Here is a 22,139-nt window from a genome sequence, read left to right as displayed (position 1 = left end):
ATCCATCCATGTACATCCCTCCACAGCTCTGTATGACATCCCTGCACAGCTCCATATCCATCCATGTACATCCCTGCACAGCTCCATATCCATCCACGTACATCCCTGCACAGCTCTGTATGACATCCCTGCACAGCTCCATATCCATCCATGTACATCCCTCCACAGCTCTGTATGACATCCCTGCACAGCTCCATATCCATCCATGTACATCCCTGCACAGCTCCATATCCAGCCCTGCATGATTAGCTCCGTTGGTTAAAACTTGGTTGCAGTAATGCCAAGGTCATGGGTTCAATCCCCTGTGTGGGCCACTGACTTGAGTTGACTCGATGATCCTTGTGGGTCCTTTCCAACTCAGAATAGTCTGTAATTCTGAGTCTGTATCCAGCCCTGCACAGCTCCGTGTCCATCCCTGTCCACCCCTGCACAGCTCTGTGTCCATCCCTGTCCATCCCTGCACAGCTCCGTGTCCATCCCTGCACAGCTCTGTGTCCATCCCTGTCCATCCCTGCACAGCTCCATATCCATCCCTGCACAGCTCTGTGTCCATCCCTGTCCATCCCTGCACAGCTCCGTGTCCATCCCTGTCCATCCCTGCACAGCTCCGTGTCCATCCCTGCACAGCTCCATATCCATCCCTGCACAGCTCCGTGTCCATCCCTGCACAGCTCCATATCCATCCCTGCACAGCTCCGTGTCCATCCGTGTCCATCCCTGCACAGCTCCGTGTCCATCCCTGTCCATCCCTGCACAGCTCCGTGTCCATCCCTGTCCATCCCTGCACAGCTCCCGGACCTGCGCATTCCCCGCCTCTCCCAGGTGTCACTGAAGCGTCAGCTCCTGCTAACATGTTGTAAAGAAAAATTCAGCCTCTACTCCCGCTGACCACATCTGATCCCACGTGCCATGGAGCAAACTCCTCGCTGTCTTTTGTGTGACTGCTAACACTGCCCTGCCTGGCCCGAGATCGTTCTCTTTGCGAGGCTCTTCTGGTGCCAGCGAACCAGCGGCCGGTCGGAGCAGGCCCTGCGGTCGCCCCCGCCGCTGTGTCCCGACAGGGCGGTGCCGGTGCCGCCCCGCTGTGTCCCGATAGGGCGGTGCCGCTGCCGCCCCGCTGTGTCCCGATCGGGCGGTACCAGCACCATCCCCGCCGGGACACCCGCCCGGCCCCCCAAATGGCGGCGGCTCCGCCCCCGCCCTGAGGCACCGCGGTAGAGGGGCGGGGCTTCCCCGAGAGAACCAATCATAACGCGACAACTGCTGATCGGTCACGCCCCCTTCGCCGCCCTCACCAATCCCATTCCTGTGCCTCGCTTCCTCGCCCCCCACCAGGCAGGGAAGATGGCGGCGGGGGCAGCCAATGGGGAGGCTGCGAGGGATCGCGGGCGGGGCTTGGGGGTCGCGCACGCGGCAGCGGCGGGTTTGGGAGAGCGGGACAGGGACCCTCTGGAACCGGGAGAGGGATAGCGGGTAAGCAACTCCGGGAAAACCGGGACAGGGATACCGGGTACGGGACACCGAGACAGGGACCCTCTGGGGTGGCCGAGATAGGGATACCGGGTGCGGAACTCCGGGTGCACCGGCACAGGGACCCTCTGGAACCGGGAGAGGGATAGCGGGTAAGGAACTCCGGGAAAACCGGGACAGGGATACCGGGTACGAGACACCGAGACAGGGACCCTCTGGGGTGGCCGAGATAGGGATACCGGGTGCGGAACTCCGGGTGCACCGGCACAGGGACCCTCTGGAACGGCCGGGATAGGGATAGCGGGTAAGGAACTCCGGGAACACCGGGAAAGGGATATCGGGTACGGGACACCGGGGCAGGGACTCTGGAGGGAGGGATACGGATCCCGGATAAGGAACACTGTGGGGCCGGGCCAAGGATCCCTGGTGGGGAGCAGGGACAGGGACCTCGCGTAAGGATCATTGGGAGAGGGTGGACAAGGATCCCGGGACAAGGATCCCCGGAAGGGCTGGGAGGGACCGGGATAAGGACATCGTGTTGGGCCCCTCCGGGTGTACTACCGGCCCTGTCCTGGAGCATCCCTGTCCCTGTCCTGGAGCATCCCTGTCCCTGTCCTGGAGCATCCCTGTCTGTCCTGGAGCATCCCTGTCCCTGTCCTGGGGCATCCCTGTCCCTGTCCCTGTCCTGGGGCATCCCTGTCCCTGTCCTGGGGCATCCCTGTCCCTGTCCTGGGGCATCCCTGTCCCTGAACTGGAGCATCCCTGTCCTGGGGCATCCCTGTCCCTGAACTGGAGCATCCCTGTCCTGGAGCATCCCTGTCCCTGTCCTGGAGCATCCCTGTCCCTGTCCTGGAGCATCCCTGTCCCTGTCCTGGAGCATCCCTGTCCCTGTCCTGGAGCATCCCTGTCCTGGGGCATCCCTCTCCCTGTCCTGGGGCATCCCTCTCCCTGTCCTGGGGCATCCCTCTCCCTGTCCTGGAGCATCTGTGTCCCTGTCCTGGAGCATCTGTGTCCCTGTCCTGGAGCGTCCCTGTCTGTCCTGGAGCATCCCTGTCCCTGTCCTGGGGCATCCCTGTCCCTGTCCTGGAGCATCCCTGTCCTGGAGCATCCCTGTCCCTGTCCTGGAGCATTCCTGTCCCTGTGGGAGGGCTGTGCCTGTCCCTGAGCAGGTGTTTGCCGGACACTGGACTTTGTCCTGTTACTCAGCAACACCTGGGGAGGGCACTCTGGGCAGGGATGGAGGTGACACTGCCTTGGTCCCCCTTACTTCAGCAGCTCTGGTGCTGTGTGTGTGACAGAACACGCTGGGATTGATCCCGGCATGGGAGTTGGGTCAGGATATTGCTGATTTCACAGGCACCACAGGTGCCAGATGGAGAATTAGGGGCTGTCAGAACTGGATGGGCAGATAAGTCTGATGAGGAGCAGGTGAGGATACTCAGCCTGGAGAACGGGAGGCTCAGGGGTGACCTTATCCCTCTACAGCTCCCTGACAGGAGGGTGTAGCCAGGCTGGGGTCAGGCTCTTCTCCCAGGTGACAAGTGACAGGAGGAGAAAAATGGTCTCAGGTTGCACCATGTGAGGTTTGGATTGGATATTTGGAACAATTTGTTTACTAAGAGAGTGTGAAGCATTGGAAGAGGCTGCCCAGGGAAGTGGTGGAGTCTTGGAGACATGGACTTGGCAGTGCTGTTAATGGATCATAAGGTCTTTTCCTACCATAATAATTCTATTTCTGCTTTGTTTCTACAAACAAAACATGTATTTAGAAGTTATCAGTATGAAATAAGTACCAGCTGATCTCACCTATGGTGAAGATGCATATCCTTTATTAATAATAGTAACACTGTAATACAAACAAGTCTGGAAAAGGTCAGAAAAATAAATAAAAATTGATTGTGTTTTTTTATTTGATTGTTTTGTGCCCCTGGAAAAAAAACCTGAAAGTAATTTTGTTATGGTTTCAAATTAAAAAATAATTTAACTTCAAAAGTTGTCATACACATGTCCTTAAATTATTTTGTATATAACCAACAGGTATTTCAACATATGCTGTGTTGGAGAATCAATTAATTTTTTCCTACAAGATATGAGGAGTGGAATTGTGAGTTCTGTGTTATGTTACTGATTTGTGTTGGTTGCAATCCTATAATTCCAAGTTAATTTTCCTTAGAAATGTATTGTATGTTCAGAAGGACACAGAAACACAAGCCTTTTCTTAGTATGCTGTTTCTTGGGTCTGTAAAAACCTTGTTCTCAGAATCATGTATTTTAAATGGTTTTCCTCTTTGGGAGAATAGTTGGATACAGTGGAGTTTGTGTGCAGAGCAGCTCCTGTCAGGTGATTGTCACTGTCGTCAGAGTAACTGGGAAGGTTTTGTGTTTGTGTGTATCCCGTGATTTCTGGGTGCTAATTTCACATCATGCCTGCTTGAAGTTTGCAAGTTGATTTCTGTTTGTTTGGAGTTAAAGGCTGTGGTAGCAGTTTGTGTTTTCCTCCAAATATCTTTTCATGGGGGTTAAGGAACAGCCCTGTAGGGAAGGTGGGCCCAGAACTCCTGTGCATACATTGACATGACCTGGCCTGGCTGTTTCTTGTGTGTTCTCAGATTTTTTGGAAATAATTTTATAAATATATATTTATATATATATATATATATATATTCACATAAGTGATAAGAGGTAGTTTTAAAAATGTTTTAAATATAAGATCATAGAGTCATAGAATAGCCTTAGTTGAAAGGGACCTTGAATATCACCCAATTCCAAACCCCTGCCATGGGCAGGGACACCTTCCACTAGACTGTTATCCAGCCTTGGACACTTGCAGGGATGGAGCATCCACAGCTTTTCTGGGCAATCTGTTCCAGTGTCTGACCACCCTCACAGTCAAGAATTTCTTCCAAAGATCTAATCTAACCCTGCCCTCTGCCAGTTTGAAGCCATTCCCCCTTGTCCTGTTACTCCAGTCCCTCTCTATGTTTCCTGTAGGCTCCCTGGAAGGCCACAATTAGATCACCCTAAAGCTGTCTCTTCTCTAGACTGAACCTTCCCAATTCTCCCAGCCTTTTTTTTTTCCCCTTAAAATGCTTTTTCTGTTTCATCAGCACTAGGGACAAGAGTCCTTTGCTGAGCAGCCCAAGGGTCTGGTCTGCACCTGGCTCTGCGTGAGGTATCCTGTGACACCAGATGGTTGTTCTGTGCTGGCAGCACTTCCTGGCTGGGTTCTGCAGCTTTGTTGTGCTTTTACTGCAACTATACAAATAATGGGATTTCTGAGCTTTTCTGGGGGAAAAGGGGAAAAAAAAAGGCAAAGCAGAAAGATATCAATACCATGCTGATTGGACATGTTGGTAATAAGTTGTCTGTGCAGACATCTAGGACTTGGTTTTATTGGGTGAGTGAAAAGGCATTTTCTATGTGTTTCAGCTACTCCTGTGTCATGGCAAGCCTGTTAGTGGGTTCATAAAAAAAGAATGTTGAGATTTGTGGCTTGGAGACTTGGCAAGGCCAGATTTTGGAGCTGAGTGTGCTTTGGGACTTGAAAGTAGTTTAGATGCAAACTGGAATGGACATACTGGAGGACATAAGGCTGGCAGAAAAAGAGGGTGTTGCCTGTAGCCATCTGGGGTTAGGAAGTTCAACTTCAAACATGCCTTTAGACTTCAGCCTGACCCACCACCCACTTCTCTTTCAGGTGTTCCCCTTCTCATGTTCCTCTGCTGTCTCTTTGCCTTTAACCCAAGGGTTATGTAAATTCTTGCTGGTGCATTTTCTTCCCTTATTTTCTCCACCATTTAATTTAGGGCTGGCCTGTTAAATATATGTGGAGGCAATTTGTGGGCATGACTGACCAGAGAGTGTTTATTGGCTTCTAAAGTAAATGAGAGGCAGAGGGACTGGGAAATGGAATAGACAGGGTGGTTTCTGTGGTAGATAAAGCTTTAGCCCGGGAGTGAAGGGTGTCTGATGCTAAAATGTTGCCTTCGGATTAAATTTCAGTAGTTAGGATTAATTGTTTCTATGATGTGTTTTTGCCTTAGCTGATATATTGATGCAAGTTTTAACAAAATATTTTAGTGGGAACAAGGCAGGAGATGGAGGTGAGCAGCTCGCTGAAAGAAGAGATTAAACGAATCTATAGCGCTGAAAAAATCATGCTGAAATTGAAGCACAAATACCAAATAATTCCATTAGGCTGCTCTGAAGGTCCCAGCACAGGATGTGTTTTCTGTCCTGTTTCTGGGTCTTACAGGACATTTGAGTCTTCAAAAATCAAAACATTTTACAAGTAGTGTCAGGAAGCCAATAGAATCACAGAGTCATAGAATGGATCGGGTTGGAAAAGACCTCTGAGATCATCAAGTCCAACGCTTGGTCCAACTCCAGTCCCTTTACCAGATCATGGCACTCAGTGCCATGGCCAATCTCAGTTTTAAAACCTCCAGGGATGGGGAATCCACCCCCTCTCTGGGCAGCCCATTCCAATGCCTGATTCCTCTCTCTGGAAAGAATTTTTTTCTGCTCTCCAACTTCAATTTCCCCTGGCAGAGCTTGAGCCCATCGTGCCCTTGTCCTATTGCTGAGTGCCTGTGTTATCCTGAAGTCTGAAAGATTGAAAGAAGAACTAAAGTCACTAAATGAGACTTTTAAAAAGTGTGTGTGTATATTTTCAGTCTCTTTGACAGGTCAGAAATGAGCTGAGGTGTAGTTGAACCTGGCTGGGGTTTTCCCTGCAGTTTTTGGTGCCGGACAGTTCCCAGTGAAGGCTGTGATGGTGCATTGATGGTCAGGTTGGAGGAGCGGAGGCTCCGTGTGTTTCCTCCGCCTCGCGCTGCAGATGGATTTGTTGTTTCCTTGGATGCCACTCTGCTAAGCAGACAGTTAGCTGATCGCAAGCGATTAATCATAGTGGAGGAACATAAAGATGCAATAAAAAGAGTGAATGCGCTGATGTTCAATCGGGCGAATCGCGACTCTGGGTGTTGGTCACTGGCGACATCCAGTGGCCGAGTGCGGAATAGCAGCCTCTGTCCCTCCTGCTCCTGTGTCCCAAACTTTGTGGAATTTTCCCCCTTGGCGAACACGTCTGGCCTTGGGGAAGGGCACGCACAAGTCCTCGGGCTGTTATCCCGACAATTCCAGGGGCATGGAGAGAGGAGACCTCCTTAGCAGGAGGTTGGATTCTCTCTGTGCACACACACACGCCCTCTCACTGTGGTATCAATACTGCCTGTACTGTGGAGTAAGGAATGTTGTGTTGCTATTGTCTGCCTGGTGGTATCTTCCAGAAAGGAATAACGAGCCAGCTTATCTCGTAGTTGCTTGTTTCTCAGTCTGCCTTCCTATTTGTGTTCCTTGCAGTGCAAGGACAGTGGTGGGTGCCAGGCTGATGAGGTTATAAAAGCAGATGAAGAAAGGTTTTGCCCCTACTGTTCTAACTGGAAAGTATTTTGTAAGATAAACTTTATAATTTCTGCTCCATATTTTATTTATGGCCAGTTTATACTCTTAAACTCTCATGCCAGTATTGTTCTTGACTAGCTCCCCTCCCTCCTCAGCATTTATTCCTTTGATGTATTTGTAGATAGTAATCGTATCCCCTCTCAGTCTCTGTCTTTGCCAAGCTACACAAGGCAAAGCATCCAGCTCCTTCTTGTAAAATAAACAGTCCATTACCTGCATCATCTAACCCTTCCCTCTCTGCCTTTGAGTGTGGCTTAGTTATCAAGAGTTTGGCCTCAGCAAAGAGCACTGTTTGGAGACTGCTGTGATCCTGTGAAATATGAGTTTACAAAAGCATCGAGAACAAACATGGCCTGAGAGCAGGCCTATTAAAATGCATAAAGCTCTTGACTTTGCTTTTTATCCTTGTCTTATTTTGGGGCAACAGGCTGCTGAAGATGTTGGAAAGGTGTTTGTGGATCTCAGAAAAAATAAATCTCTCCCACAGGGCTTAGGGGTTCCTGGGTGCTAACAGAAACATGCTGGGTTTGTTATGATCTGGTGATTTGTCAGCAGGGGTTGTGTTGCTGCATAGAGAAAGATCTCTTGATCAGAAAGCCTGGAGTATCAATACCTGCACACTCTGTCCTTCCCTTTCATGAATTATTTTATATGACTGAGTCCTAAATCAGTTTAAGAGTGAAAAGCAGCCAAACATGAACTTCCAGTGCAGTGTGAAAAACCACTGTGCACTTGGGCATTACAAAAAAGGAAAGCTGGTGTTTTTTTTTTTTAATTTGTTATGGCTTTGGTGAAACTGCCACTGGAGTGCTGTGTAGGGGTCAAGTGTAAGCACTGTCTGAAGGCTCTTGAAAACAAAGAGCTGAACAGAGTGTCTTGCATGGGTTCAGTGTGCACATTCCTGATTCCTTAACATCTTTTATGGAGTCTCAAAAGTAAATTCTCTTGTACAGGGTAGAATCAACATAGATCTGCAATCCTTTATTTCAGCCTCTTCCATCCTCCTGTTGTCACTTAGGTGACATCTTTTCCCTTTGTCTGCTACAAAGCATTGAAAATTGAGCTTAGGGCATGATAAAGATGGAGCAGAGCCTGCAGCTGTCAGACTGTGCACAAAGAGCATGTTTTGGAAACTGATAGTCTGTGAACTGTCATGGGCACACAGGGATCTCCAGTTTCTGTTGTTGCTTTGAAACTGGAGAGGGTCTGACAAATTACCTTAATGTAGGGATGTTCTGGATTAGCTAAATATGAAAAATGGATATTGCAGGATGGGACTGGCAAAGACGCCTTAGTGATCTGTGTGTTCTGGGGAGGCAAATGAGGAAAATGTGGAGAAGTTGTTTCCCCTGCTTAGGCTTGACAGGTGTTTGTGCCTGTGCAATAAATACATCTGGAACTGCAGGGAATTCTCCCAGGCACTCAGCCATAGGACAAGGGGGCACAGGCTCAAGCTCTGACAGGGCAAATTTAAGTTGGATATCAGAAACAAATTCTTACCAGAGAGAGTGCTCAGGCATTGGAATGGGCTGCCCAGAGAGGGGGTGGATTCCCCATCCCTGGAGGTTTTTAAGGTGAGCTTGGCTGTGGCACTGAGTGCCATGATCTGGTAAAGGGACTGGAGTTGGACCAAGGGTTGGACTTGATGATCTCGGAGGTCTTTTCCAACCCAATCCATTCTGTGATTCTGAGATTGCTTGGGCAGTGATGGCAGAGTAGTGTTAGAAATTGCCAAGCACACAAATGCTGTGTGTGTTGTATACAAATCTGCACGTGTAGGGGAATCTCTTCTTACCTGTTCCTCAGCAACTGATTTAAGGGTGGATTTTTAAGAAAAGAGTCTTGAAAACATAATAGCCTTGTGTTTTGAAGAATGAGCTGTGGTAATGAAGAGTACTTAAGCTGAATTGCTGTTGTGAAAGCATTTCTAAAGTATTCCAGTAAATAAAACATTTTATGCCATTATAGGTGTTTTGGCACCAGTGTGTGGTAGTGGAAGCTGTTTTTCCAACTGTAGCAAAGTTTCTTTATATCTTTTTATTATGATTGCTGCTAAATTCAGGCTGAAATTTCCCAGGCTTCCTGTGGTGTAGAAACAAATTATTTGGAAAAATTTCAGCACAATTTTTTAATATTTGACAAGAATCTTCTTACTTATTTCCAGGTTTCTTTTTATGAGGATGTTGGTAGCAAGTGGCAATGTCTAAATGAAGGAAATAAATGGTGTTGTTTCAGAGGCGCTAAATTATTCACGCAGCTGTGTAAGTAATTCTTTCCTTTCACCTCTCTCTGTAGGGTGGATCATTGGGATTGCCATTTCATGTGGTGGTTTTGTTCAGCTTAAAACGGCCCTGAAAATCATCACTCTTGGAGTCCTTTCCTGTAAATCCAAATTTCAAAGGGCATCAGAGCAGTTTCTGGCTGTGGAATTTGCAGGTGCATTGCAGTGTCGGGGTGACTTTTGCATTTTATTTTGCAGTGTAGCTGTTCAGAAAAAGGCTTTTGCTTTTGAAACTCTGCTGCTGATTGTACTTACTAATGTTTGTGTGCAGAAGTAGTGCTGACTGTACTTCCCAATGTTTGTGTGCACAGGGATTGCGGGTTGGGCAAACACTGTCCTTGTTTACCGATTGAGAAAGTGAAGAGTGAATGTTGCACCTTGCTGGGAATTACTCAGTGAGCTGTTCTGGCACAGCCAGGACTAGGATCTGTTTGTAGGCCAGGCTTTTGTTCAAACCCACTCAGATAAATAGCTTTATTTCTGCCCTCCTTTTCTGTGAGATGACCATCCTGATGCCAAGTCAGAGAGCAGGCTGTAGGATCTTTTAACAGAAGAAAGTGCTGTTGTAACGTGAGGAGACGTGTGAGGAAAAGTTCACAGAAAGGTGTTGAGCCTTCTCTGAGCTGCTCGTGGCTGTCTTGTGGAAATGTGAATGGAGAAATGCTTAATATTACACACAGGAGAGCATTGGACCCTGCGTGTTTCATTTGCAGCAGTTGTTGTCTGTATGTTATTTGGGAGGCTGATTAGTTCTGTATCTTCTTTCCTATGTTTGTGTTTACAAAAATGAATGTCAGTGTGATGTGTACAGTGGGAGGTGCTCACCAGAGAAAGGAAATGACTTTTCTGTTGTCTCTGTGGCCTGATGAGATAAGCACAAAAGCAGAAGGCTGAGACTTGGATTCCCTTCAAGTTCTGCAGCGTGTTGGCTGGATGGCTGTGGTTCCATTCCAGGCAGACAGCAGCACACAGAGGTGCTGTATTCTGGGGCTGGGAGCTCTCTGGCATCTCCTGGAGTTGGGAGCACTGGGAGTTTGTACAGCACTGGGACAGGGAGATCTGGAGCAGATGGATGCACACACCATCCACCTCCCCTTGCTTGTGTGGGTGTTAACAGATATCCTGGATGCCATCACGGGAGGAGGTGGGTCTTGAAGACAGGGAGAGTGTTACAAGACTGGCCATGGTTTCCCTGGTAGATGGTTACTGTTCTCTTAGGGAGTGATCTGGATGCCTCACCCCGTATGTTGATACTGTGCTGGAGTGGGGTACAGGTCAGGTGAGCCCTGTTGGTGCCTGGGAGGAGAGGGGAGAGGGAGGAGCAGAAGGCACAAACCTCATATTTGACCCCCAGCTCAGTGCAAAAGCCAGGACCCAGCACTGGGATAGTTTTCCTGTCCTGAAATCCACTGAGGATGCAGCGTTTGTTGTTTACCTGTTCAGAGGCTGAGTGTGCAATTTAGGCACAGATTGGCTTTCACAGACCATTTATAAACACAATATTCTTTATAAAAAAAAATAGAATATAAATATCCCAATTACAGTATCTCTTTCTGTAATTTAACCTTTGCCTGGTACTCTTTTAGATCTGGCTTTATAAAATAGGATTGCTTCTGCTGCAGCTTCTGTTGGCTTGATCTGAGAATAGCCATGAGAGTAAAATAGAGCATCTCTTATCCTCTTATTACTCCTTTATTGGATGACCACCTCATCCACACCTGGATGCAGTAGCATCCTCTGCCTGCTGAGGTCACTGTGAGGAAACCTCCTCATTCCATGGAAGTTCTCTGGTTGGGTCCAGCTGCTGTGGCAGGGTGAGATTTCAGTGGCAGAGCTTCCCCTGTGGCTCCTCTGTTAGTGGGTCTGTGTCACCAGATGGGACTGGATGAAAAGAGAAGACTGAAAAAGGAAGATGACACAACTTCCTAGAGTATTTGGAAACTGTGTTTCCCGTGTTTTATGTCAAGGGTTGCCTCAGTTGTTCTAGAGAAGGTAGTTTAGCTATCTTAGCATCAGCTTTTATAATTTTGCCCTAATTTTAAAGCCAAAATTAGTAATTTGACCACTTCTATAATTTTGTATAGTACTTCAAGCTTATTTGAGTTTTTCATTTGTGTATTGGATTGTTCTATACTTAGATTTTTTTTCTGATGATTTGCCATCTAAGTATTTTACAGGTTTTTGCCATCTCTTTGGTTGAAGAATTTATATTTATAAGCTTTCAATTCCTCAGACCTGAATGTTAATTTATTGCAATTTGGACCTGAAGGCATGTCTAAATTTTCTAAATCTCTCCTGTCTTCCCCATATTTTCCAGGGTAAGATGCAGTATCAGGATAGATCTTTCTAGTTGAAATACAGAACTTTACACACAAAAAAATACTTAATGTATGCTTTTTTTTTGATTTAGGCATTCAAAACCATGCCTGCTCAAATCCAAAAGTTGTTTTTGAGTTCTCTGTGGATGTCCAGCATAGTACTGAAAAAGAGGTTTTGTTTCTGTATTGACATGAACAGCTGCCTATGCCCCCAAAAGACGAGTTCACAAAAGTTGTAATTTCCTTTTTTTATTTTTTTTTAATGATTGAACCCCAAAGCACTGGGCACCTGGGGCTTCTTCCATTTGTTCTCTCCTACCTCTGACTCTTATTTTACTGCCCAACCAATACTGTTGTTTAAGGCCATTTCCTTGGCTCTCTCTCCCACCTACAGCTCCTTCTCCACTGCTGAATGGGATTGTACTCCCGAGGTCAGGACTGCTGGGAGGGTAGGAATGGATTTCATGGCAGACAAGTAGCTTGGTAGGCCTAATGTTTTGGATCTTCCCATAGGCTTTGTTGCTGCAGTGTTTTATCTCTTTCCTCCTTTCTGCTCTCCTGATATAATTTTCTTTGTGCTGCAAATGAAGGATTCCATGGAGTTTCTTTCTTGCTGTGCTTTACATTTGGAAAGGAGATGTAGCTGATTTGAGAGGATGAAATAATTCTCTTGGCAGTTACATCTTGTCTCTGCACTTCAGCATAGCCTCTCGTTCATCTCATTCCCTTCCTGCCTGATGACTAAATGCTCCTCTCTCTGCCTTAAAGAGGCTTTGTGGGAATGCTGGAAAAACCCCTTCTCTCTCTGCTTTGGTAAAATAACCAAACCAGCTCTGGGAGAGTATCCTGGAGGAATGAGGCATTCCTGGGGGGTGCTCTGTGCCTCCCCTCAGTGTTTGGATGGTTTGCTGATCCCTCCTGTGCTGGGCAGTGGTGCCAGCGGGGAGAGGTCTCTGCTCTGGGCAGAGCAGGCGCTGGTGTGTTCTGAGCCAGCCCTGCCTTGGCAGCTCTGCTCTGAAATGCAAACCACATGTCCTGTGTGCATGCACAAGCTCCTTCCCACTGCCCAGAGCCCCAGCTCTGCTCTTGGGCTGTTCTCGAACTTTTAATAATTGTGAAAATAAAGGGAGGGTCTGTTTGTATTGTTTATAGTAGGAAAGAACAGTGCAAGATTTCATCTGCTGCTGGTCAGATCCCTTGCTATTTTTGGTATTTGACCTCTGTGGAGAAGATTGCCAAAACTACAGGTTGTTTTCATTTTTATCACGTGTTTCTGCCCTCCTGCTCATAAGTTACTCTTATGTTGCTGCTTAAATATTTGAGAAAGTGCCATTTCTCACATTTTTCTTGATATTCTTCAAAGGTAAATTTGTATTTCTGTATGTTTTTGAACTAACATTCCCTTTTGGAAAGGAGAACTGCAATTTGGCAGCATCTTCTCCACACCACTAGAAGGAGAAGGAAAATAACTTATGAATTGCTGGTTTATCTTTTGAAAAACTTTCTGGATTAGAAGAAGAATCTCAATCCCGTTGGCTTGAGCTGAGACTGCACAAACAGCACAGCAGTGTGTGCTGGGTCAGTGTTAAATGTTTAATTTGTACAGATAGGTGCTTGCTTTTCATTTCTCCATCACTGGAAAGGGCTGCTTTTGGTACAACTGTTTGCTTCTAGTCTGGCTGTGTGGTTGTTTCCACGCTCCACCAGTGAGAAACGCATGACAAAGGCATCTGAAAATCCTGTCCTGCCTCTTTGGCATCACTTGCACTTCATGCCTTGTATTCTAAACATCGAGCTCACTTCTTTTTTAAAGGAGCCTTATAGGATGCCCTGGAGGTCAAAATATTTGAGGTTATTTCAGAGAGCTGTATTTATTCTGAGTTCCCAAGATGTTATGAGTTTTGAGTCCTTCAAAAAGCTTTTTGTTTCTGGTAGTTGTGATATCCCGGAGATGTGCAGGGCTTCCAAATAACTGTGAAGTTAATCACAGAACAGAGCATGTGAGTGCAGTTCCAGAGGACTAGATACAATAACACAGAGGTTTCAGGTTTAATTTTTAAGAGGTGGCTTTGTCTTGCTCCAGGACTGCAGGTGTGGAGGCAACTGAAAGATGCAGCTGTTCCATATCAGGAATGGTGGTAAGGATGGGTGATCACCTGTTTCAAACACCAGTGACTGGCCATACCCAGACACCTTCAGCCAGGTGCTCACTCATGTGTCATCCAAGTGGTTGTGGTTTCCTGGCATCTTCACACTTGGATTTGTCAGTGTTGAGATTACAGATCCACACTGTGGGCCACTGTGAGCTGGACAAAGCAAGGAATCTAAGGGGCTGCCCAGAGAGGGGGTGGATTCCCCATCCCTGGAGGTTTCTAAAGTGAGATTGGCCGTGGCCCTGAGTGCCATGATCTGGTAAAGGGACTGGAGTTGGACCAAGGGTTGGACTTGATGATCTCGGAGGTCTTTTCCAACTCAATCCATTCTATGATTCTTTGAAATACCTCCCTCACATTCTGAGTGCTGGAGGTATTGTGGGGAAATAAAGAGCCTTTGGCCAGTGCTCTCTGATTTCTTCTGAGACTGGGGCAGTCCAAGAGCAGGTTGTTCATGCCCTATAGAGTGTTTGTGTCAGTTTGTCACAGTAACATGAGCAGTTTTCCTCACTGGCTGTTGTGCTCTACCCAAAGCATGTCAGGTTACAGACACTGACTTTGCCAAAGGATTCTTTGTGGCAGAAACAAAACAGATAACTCTGTTGTTGAACTCAAGGAGTGCTAAACTAAAAGTGCTTCATTGCAGAGGACCATGTGCTTTGTAGGTGGCTGCAGTCCAGTGCTTGGTTATCTTCTATTGTGTTTGGAAGACCATTGTTTCCTATTTGTCTCATAAATTTAACACAGATCCTATTCCTGCCATTTAAACTTTCCCATCAAAGTACAACAGTGACTTCCCCTTCTGAAAAGGAAGGGCTGGCAGCTACACCCTGAAGTTTGAGCATGAATTGTTTATATAACCTTCAATCACAATTTCATAATAGTCTGAAGACTTTCTTACTGGGGCAGACATTTTACTGAGTTTTTAGCAGAAACCTGGCTGTTATCAAACACAGTTTTAAGGCTTCTTAGTTGTTGCAGTGGAAACAGAACTGAAAACTGAACCCTCCACCTTCCTGATGATAGAAATTGTACTTCTGTCTGAAGACATGGACAGCATTTTCTGGTATTTCATAATAGCTGTGCTGATGTCACTCAGGGTGAAGCCATCAGATCTGTCCTGGCTGAATTTTATATCTTGAAAAATATTATTAAATCTGAATGAACTTCTCGGTACTTGCAGAGTTCTCTCGCCCTCCCCAGCAGTAAAAGCTCTGACATAAGTGTTGCAGGAACTGCTCATTGAATGATGCTCTCTATCAAAGTCAGTAATATTTAAACAACTGCAGCTCGCTTTCCAAATGGATGACATTTGTCAGGAACATGTCTGTTTGAGTTTACTTGGCCTTTTGAGTAGAAAAAGCCTGAATATTTAGAGCTTACAATTCAGGTCAGCTTGGAAAACTACATTTTTCTTACAAAAAGTTTACAGAGAGAACTTGGTTGGTTTTTTTTCAGTTACCATAGCTCTGCAGGAAAGCTGTTTTGCAACAACTCCTTTCTCCACTCTCAAGTTTGTGTGTTTGAAACTGTATTTAAATAGAAGCTTCCATTGCAACTCTTCAGTAAATTGGATGAAGTAGAAGTTTTCCTTATTAATAACATGAAAATGTTTTATTTCTTAATTTTGTGTTGTTACTTTGCATGGAAGTTTAATGGTTTTGTGCTTAAGCAGTGCAGCAAACAGCATTTGAGACCAGTTGGCTTTGTGTAAGAGTTGTAGTAAAAGGTTGTTTCATGTGAGGATGTACCCAGAACAGGGAGTGAGGAGCAAGCTCTGTGGGCAGGTTGTAATGCCAGAAAACTCGCTGAACTTCTGCTCTTCAGAGGGGAAAGGAGTTTCCACAGGATGTCTGTGTTTTATGGCAAAAATGACTTGTAGATGTGCCCTGAAAGGCTGCTTTGATGTAGGAGATTAACCTGGGGACCTCATTGTCAGGATATTACTGAGGCAAATTGCTTAGTGAGATTATTTGTGACTTGGGAATTAAGTTTTTATGTGTGCCTACTTAAGCTGTTCCTTAAGAATTTGCTTCTTTATCACATGGTGTCAGGAATATTTGTGTGTACCAAAGGGGAGGGGGAAAGCAAAGCCCTGAGACCACAAACAACACCAAGAAGGAAAAAAAAAACACAACACAGTTTTGTCATAGCAACTTTTCCTTTGCTTTTAGTCTCTCATGGACAATTAAAATAATTACCACTAAAACAAGTAATACATGGAAACGTGCACATTCTACCCCTAAAACTCCAGCCTGAAGATTTTGCAGAAAAATTGATGATAGGAGAGCTGGGAAGGCATGAGAGTATTTTCTTGCATTCTGGTTCTGCCTGATTTTTACTCCATTTCTGTTTGGATTTTTTTCCAAAAGGGTTATTTCATGCCTGTGGTAACTGGGATTGGCTTCTGGCCTAATCCTTAAGGAAAGATTGGTCCCAGTGAGAAGTCACTGGAGTGTTGACCCCTTAGAACGTTCTATGACTTCTTCAATGTTTGAGTTTTGATCTTTTATGAACACAGAAGAGTGGTCTGGTTGAACCTGTGCTTTTAACAGAAGTCACTCATGTGGATGGCTGTGCTTGGCATACCCCACCTACACAAAAATGGTTGTAGTTTGTGAAATCACTAATACCATCTATTGTTCATGGTAGTGAATATCTCTTTAAAATTTAAATGTTTCAGTGCTTTTTCTGACTCTGAATTGATGGAAGCCTTCAATGAAATTACAGAATTGAATTTTTCTTTGTGCTACAGAAATGAGGAGTATTTTTTTCCTCCTTTTATTTTAGGGCATATTTAAGAAGTGAATATATGTGTGAGAGGATCAAGAGAATATTGTTTAATTTCAGTTTTGTTTGATAAAGGTTGCACTTGTGTACATGACTGAAATAGTTTGGGTTTCTAGGAGGGTTCAGCAGTGCCAGAAGAATTGCCTCTGAAAGGAAGATTTTTATCAGTTGCACTAAAAAGCCAGTGTTGTGTGGTTTTGTAGAGGGCTCAGAAAACATCGAGGTTCTTGGGAGAATTGATGAAAGAGACAAAGATCCTTAACTGCTGCCATGAATTCTGCTGATGTCACAGAGCCTGTTTAGGTGGTCCATGATGTGCTGACAGGTGTTTCTGTGCGTCATTGGGCACCTAAAGACTTGTAAAATTATCTCATCTGCCCATTTCAGGCTGTGGCTCTCTGTAATTTTGGTCTCGTTCTCTGCCTGCCCTGTGCACGTCCCTCAGCACACAAGTTCACTTGAGAACTCTCTTACAGTTGCACTGATGCAGCTATTTGTGGCTTCCTAGAACAAAACTTAGTTCTCTTCAGGTAGTGGTGATGACTTCATTTTGTTCCCAGTTGTGGAGAACATCACGTTACTTTACAAAAATAATAAGGCAAATTTAGCTAAGTGACTCTCCCAGGATTCACAGCTAGGCTGTTTAATCTGTTAAGGGGATTATCTGGTATAGTGCTTACAGCCACGAGAGGCTGAACTCAACTCAGGGAGCCCTTTCCTGTTCTCTGTTCCTGTGAATGGAGGTGTGGTGGGCAGGACATCAGGAGAACTGAATTTTGGCTTCATGCATCACTTCTACACAAGATGCTTTTTCATACATATTTTTAAAACTAACACTAATTAAGAATGCTGTAATTAAAACTCCCCTTGGGTTTTATTTATTCCAGGTCTCTGCCAGGGTTGGGAGCAGCCTTTGGGATGACTGCAGTGGAGAAGGTTGAGGAGCAGCTTGCGAGGCTGCGCATAGCCAGGCGCTCTGCGGGCGAGGAACCCGCTTACCTGCTGGACATGGACCTCTCCAGGGCTGCTCAGGCTGGGGACGGTCGCTCTGTGGCGGTTTCCTGTTCCAACCAGTCCATCAGGGTGTATGACAGGGAGACACTGCGCTTGCTGCGGGAGTTCAGCAGCCACCCCGCAGCGCTCACCGGGGTCAGGTTTGCACACACGTGTGACAGCGCCGTGTTCTCCGCGTGCAGTGACGGCACAGTGAAGTGCTGGGACGTTCGTTTGGCCACGCAGAAACCTGTGCAGGTGTTCAGTGGGTATCCTTCCAACGTTTTCATCAGTTTTGATATCGGCTGCAGTGATCTCATCGTTTGTGCCGGAACAGAGAAGGTTGAAGAGGACACGTTTCTGGTGTTTTGGGATGCAAGAGGCATTACAGACTGTGCCAGCTCAGCTAAGGAACCCTTGGGAGTCTATTCTGAAAGTCACAACGATGATATCACTAAGATCTGTTTCCATCCCATTGAACCCAATTTGGTAGTTTCTGGGTCAACCGATGGGTTGGTCAATGTGTTCGACATTAACAAGGATAATGAAGATGATGCTCTGATATCAACCTGCAATTCAGATTCATCAGTGAGTTTTATTGGCTGGTCTGGGAAAGATTATAAACAGGTCTACTGCCTGACCCACGATGAGGGATTCTCTTGGTGGGACATGGCTCAGCTGGACACCGATGAACCAATAACACTGTTGCGTGTCCTGGATGTCAGAGAGTCGGTCTGTGCTGAAAACCACAGCCTGCATTACCTGGTGGGTGGCTTGTACCATGAGAAGGCAGAGAAACTCTTCCTTATTGGGGGAACCTCCACAGGAAACATCCACCTGATCAGCTGTGGCACCGACGGCCTGAGCCTGGTGGGGACCCTTTGTGGGGGCCACTCTGCCACCGTTCGCTCCTTCTGCTGGAACCTGGCGGATGAGTCTCTGCTGACGGGTGGAGAGGATGCTCAGCTGTTGCTATGGAAACCTGGAGCTGTGGAAAGGTCCCTCACAAAGAAGGCATCTCTGAAGATTGCTTCTTCTGTGCAGAAGAGAGTAAGAGTTCACAACAGCTCCCTCAAAAGCAGGAAAAAGTAAAATGCTGGAAGTGGGAATCTCTGCTAATTTTTTTAAAGTTGCTAATATTAATCAGAAAAGAGTAAATGTTTTTTCTTGAGTTCTTGAAAAACATATGTTAAATCATGTTATATAAAACTGTTTCTGTGGTTATTTAATGTCTCAGACAATGTTTTAAATGTGTAATATGGGCCTGTGGCTGGCATAGTTTGTTACCTTCCCAATGAAATTCCCTGGCACACTTTTAAAGCTGTTGTATTTCATGCTGTGTTTTGCTTTCTTTACAGAAAACTTAATGAAATTGCTCGATTTAGTAAAAGATTTTATGTCACATCTTAATGCTTGAAGGAATTACTTATTGATGAAACAGAAAATAAGTAGTTTTGCACTGCCACATCACTGGTATAGAACAAGCTCATAAAGAAGCAGTTAAAAGAGCCATATTTTTCATAGCAGATATGAAGGTATTCAACCAAAGAGGAGCACGTGATTCCAAGCAACTAATTTGTATGTGTTAATTGTTAAACTGGCATTATTTAGGGCATATTTTCTGCCTAAAAATACCCAAGAATCTTGTAAACAGCTTCATTCTCTCATGGTGAGTGCTCCTGGAAGACTGGAGAGATCTTTGGTGAATTAAAGAATTGATAGATGTTATTATACCAGTGGTGCTTAAATCCCAAATCCTGACTTTTGAAATCAGCTGTTATCACATGCTAAGTGGGAATGTTGTCCTGGAGTTCCGAAATGGTTTCTGAGGAACAGAAGATGCCACTGGTGTGTGGTTACAGCTGTGCTGAAGAGGCCTTAAGCATCTCTGGAAGTGAAGCCTTTTCAACCACAAGTGTCGGGTTTCCACACAATATTTCACAAACTGTTAATGTCCTTTAGCCACAACTGTGAATCCATTGTTGTTCTGGGTTTGCCTGTTGGTGATAATTAAGATGATTCACTTGTTTTTGTTACTGCTGGTTATTTAAAAGTGCAGCTTCAGTTTAAAAATCGCATTTTTCTAAAATTTTTAAAATTATTCCTTTTGTAAATTCAAGTTACCCCCAACATCCACATCTTTTCAAATGCTTTTCAAATTGTGCTATTTTGAGACAAGGTGGGCAGCAAGTCTCAGGACTACAATGCACTTGGATCTTGTGCCCTCTCAGAATTTACTCTGTCACTGGTTATGCCAATGGGACTCAGTTCTGTGACTGAGTGGACCAAAAGCTTCAGACCCCTCTGCTTCGCTGCTCTGCCCCCACAGGCCTGGACTGGTTCACTGCCAAGATGGGGGCAGGGAACTAAAGGATGGTTCTGAGACCTGTTTCATTGCAGGTACAATATACAACTTGCTTTTTAGATGTTTATCCACTCTTTTCCTGGTATCTTGGCACAGTCAGTGGAGTAAAGCCATTGGACTGTTTGACGCTTGATTTCTTGGAGACAGGTTTGTGTTCACAGAGAGCAATGCACAGAGAGGGAATCTGTGGTTGCCTCCACTTGCTTTCAAGTGTCTGTTTAGTGAAATTCTGGTGTGCTCTGCCAGCTGTCTCTGAATTAAAGCAGCAGAAATGGGAGTTCTGGTACTGAAGAGTTTGCAGTGTGCAACCTCTACCTGTTACCTTGTCTGGATTAGGTGGGTATCGATTTGTTCTCTCTCAGTCACAGTTAAAGCTGTGATTTTCCCTGAGAAGCTGATTTCCCCCTTTTATGTGCATTATGGAAATAGCAACAGAAGGGAAAAATGTGTCTATCTTGAAATTCTGCAAAAGCACAGCAGCTGTCATGAGACTCAGACTTGTGTTGCCTCTGAAAGTCCTCGATTTTGTTGTTTATCTTTTGTGTTGACTTAATTTCAGGTTAATGCCCATAAAAGAAACATAGTTGGAAACCAACAAGGAATTAGCATTGTTTGGTTCTGTGAGCTGCAAACACTGTTTCATAGACTGCAGAGCACAGGCAGAATCCGTGTGTGATCACATAAATCAGAATAGACTCGAAATTAGGCAGGTTAACTTGTCTGACTGTATTTAATCTCTTATTATTTCAGTGGCTGTGAATCTGCTTCAACGTTGTTAAAAGGCTTAAAATCACAGAATGGTGCAGCACCTTGCACTTGGCCTTGCTGAAGGTCATGAGATTGCCATGAGCCCATTTCTTGAGCCTGTCCAGGTCCCTCTGGATGGCATCCCATCCTCCAGTAGTGTCAACTGCATCACTCAGCTGGGTGGGTGCCCTCAATCCCACTGTGTCATTCTTGAAGTTATTAAACAGTATCAGTCCCAGTACAGACCCCTGAGAGACCTCACTGACCTCTGGACATTGAGCTATTGACCCCTCTGGATGTGCCAATCCAACCAATTCCTCATCCATTGAACAGTCCATCCATGAAATCCATATCTCTCCAATTCAGAGAAAAGTAACATGAGGGACTGTGTCAAAGGCCTTGCAGGACTCCAGGTCTGACCTTTACAAAACTTATGTAATTGAAACTTATGTGCAAGTAGCGTTCGGAAATCATCACTGTGTGAATTGTTTGACCCCAGGGGAAGCAGGATCAGATTTTTTCTAGTAAACAAGAAGTAAAAATCTGGATAGACCTCTTAAATGCAGAAAACAGTGTCCATATTCATTCAGAGCTGACAGTAAACCCGTTGTAGGGTATGTCTGAGCAGCAGGAGATTGTCTGGCTGTGTACACATGAAAATAAACTTGCATTTGGCACATTCCTAAATTTACTCTTCATTACTTTGTATTTGAAATCCAGTGCTTGGACACTCACAATCACTGTTGTTCAAGTAAATGGCATATCAGGAGAGCATCCCATAGTTGGTGTGTTGGGAATTACGAGAGTGTAGGATTCTACCCACACTTTGGGGTTATGCTGGAAATTATTTGACAAATCTAAAGGTGTGAATTCATTTCTAGGTGAAATGTACGTAGCCAGTTGTCAGTCATAAGATATTTCATGGACAAGTTGTGTGTGGCACATGTGCTATGAATTCAAACTGCATATCTGCATTAAAATATTCCTTCTCCAAGATGCTGGTACAGTAAAACATTTTAAAGGCATGAAGTGCAGGCTTTATGCTGTGTTTTGAGTGACAACTTTCTCTTGGCCAGTGCTCTGATGTGGCTCTGTAGGTCAGAGTGTTGCATGAAGCAATGCATTTTGTCATGGGAAGTGCTGACTCAGCACCTCCACACTCCTGTGGCTGCATCTTGTGTTTCACAGGATCACAGCCTGGCTGGGTTTGGAAGGGACCTCTGGAGATCATCTGGGCCAACCCCCTGCTTGAGCAGGGTTTGAATATCTCCAGGGAAGGAGATACTCCATGGAGATACTCCACGGCTGCTCTGGGCAGTGTGTTCCAGTGCTTTGCCACCCTTAGAGTAAAGGAATTTTTCCTCATAGGCAGATGGAACTTCTGGTCCATTAGTTTCTGCCCGTTGCCCCTGGTCCTGTCACTGAAAAGAGCCTCTTTACACCCAGCCTTGAATGTCTGACCTTTCTGTCAGGATGGAGCCCAGCCATGGGCTCAGCCATTAATTGCAGTGAAATTAATCAGCAAAGCTTTTGTGCACCTGAAGGAACTGACACTT

General features: G+C 45.5%; 1 protein-coding gene and 1 long non-coding RNA gene across 7 annotated transcripts in view; one reads left to right on the top strand and one right to left on the bottom strand.

Annotated features, from left to right (window-relative positions):
• The first annotated feature begins 1,413 nt into the window (after positions 1 to 1,413).
• On the top strand, positions 1,414 to 21,660 carry WDR89 (WD repeat domain 89). Of its 6 annotated transcripts, none has more exons than XM_071557338.1 (3): positions 1,414 to 1,473; positions 9,101 to 9,197; positions 17,366 to 21,660. In XM_071557338.1, exon 3 carries the CDS (start codon positions 17,397 to 17,399, stop codon positions 18,561 to 18,563), a length of 1,167 nt encoding a protein of 388 aa, XP_071413439.1. In that variant the 5' UTR covers positions 1,414 to 1,473; positions 9,101 to 9,197; positions 17,366 to 17,396; the 3' UTR covers positions 18,564 to 21,660. The 6 variants fall into 6 exon arrangements, with proteins under 6 accessions (XP_071413439.1, XP_071413438.1, XP_071413442.1 ...); XM_071557341.1 differs by lacking the exon at positions 9,101 to 9,197 and adding an exon at positions 3,508 to 3,574 and having other exon boundaries at positions 1,435 to 1,473; XM_071557339.1 differs by lacking the exon at positions 1,414 to 1,473 and adding an exon at positions 1,503 to 1,622.
• Positions 15,677 to 22,139, bottom strand: part of LOC139672787 (uncharacterized) — a 32,284-nt gene continuing 25,821 nt past the window's right edge. The window contains exon 3 of the long non-coding RNA XR_011697980.1: positions 15,677 to 19,468. This is a non-coding gene — a long non-coding RNA (uncharacterized lncRNA). The remainder of the gene's footprint in view (positions 19,469 to 22,139) is intronic.

This window comes from Pithys albifrons, chromosome 6, assembly GCF_047495875.1.
Source record: "Pithys albifrons albifrons isolate INPA30051 chromosome 6, PitAlb_v1, whole genome shotgun sequence".
NCBI classification, from domain to species: Eukaryota; Metazoa; Chordata; class Aves; order Passeriformes; family Thamnophilidae; genus Pithys; species Pithys albifrons.
This window is presented reverse-complemented; position numbering and strand designations above follow the sequence as displayed.

Excerpts from the sequence above, each read along its gene's own strand:
- WDR89 (XM_071557338.1), top strand. The coding sequence starts at position 17,397 with ATGACTGCAGTGGAGAAGGTTGAGGAGCAGCTTGCGAGGCTGCGCATA.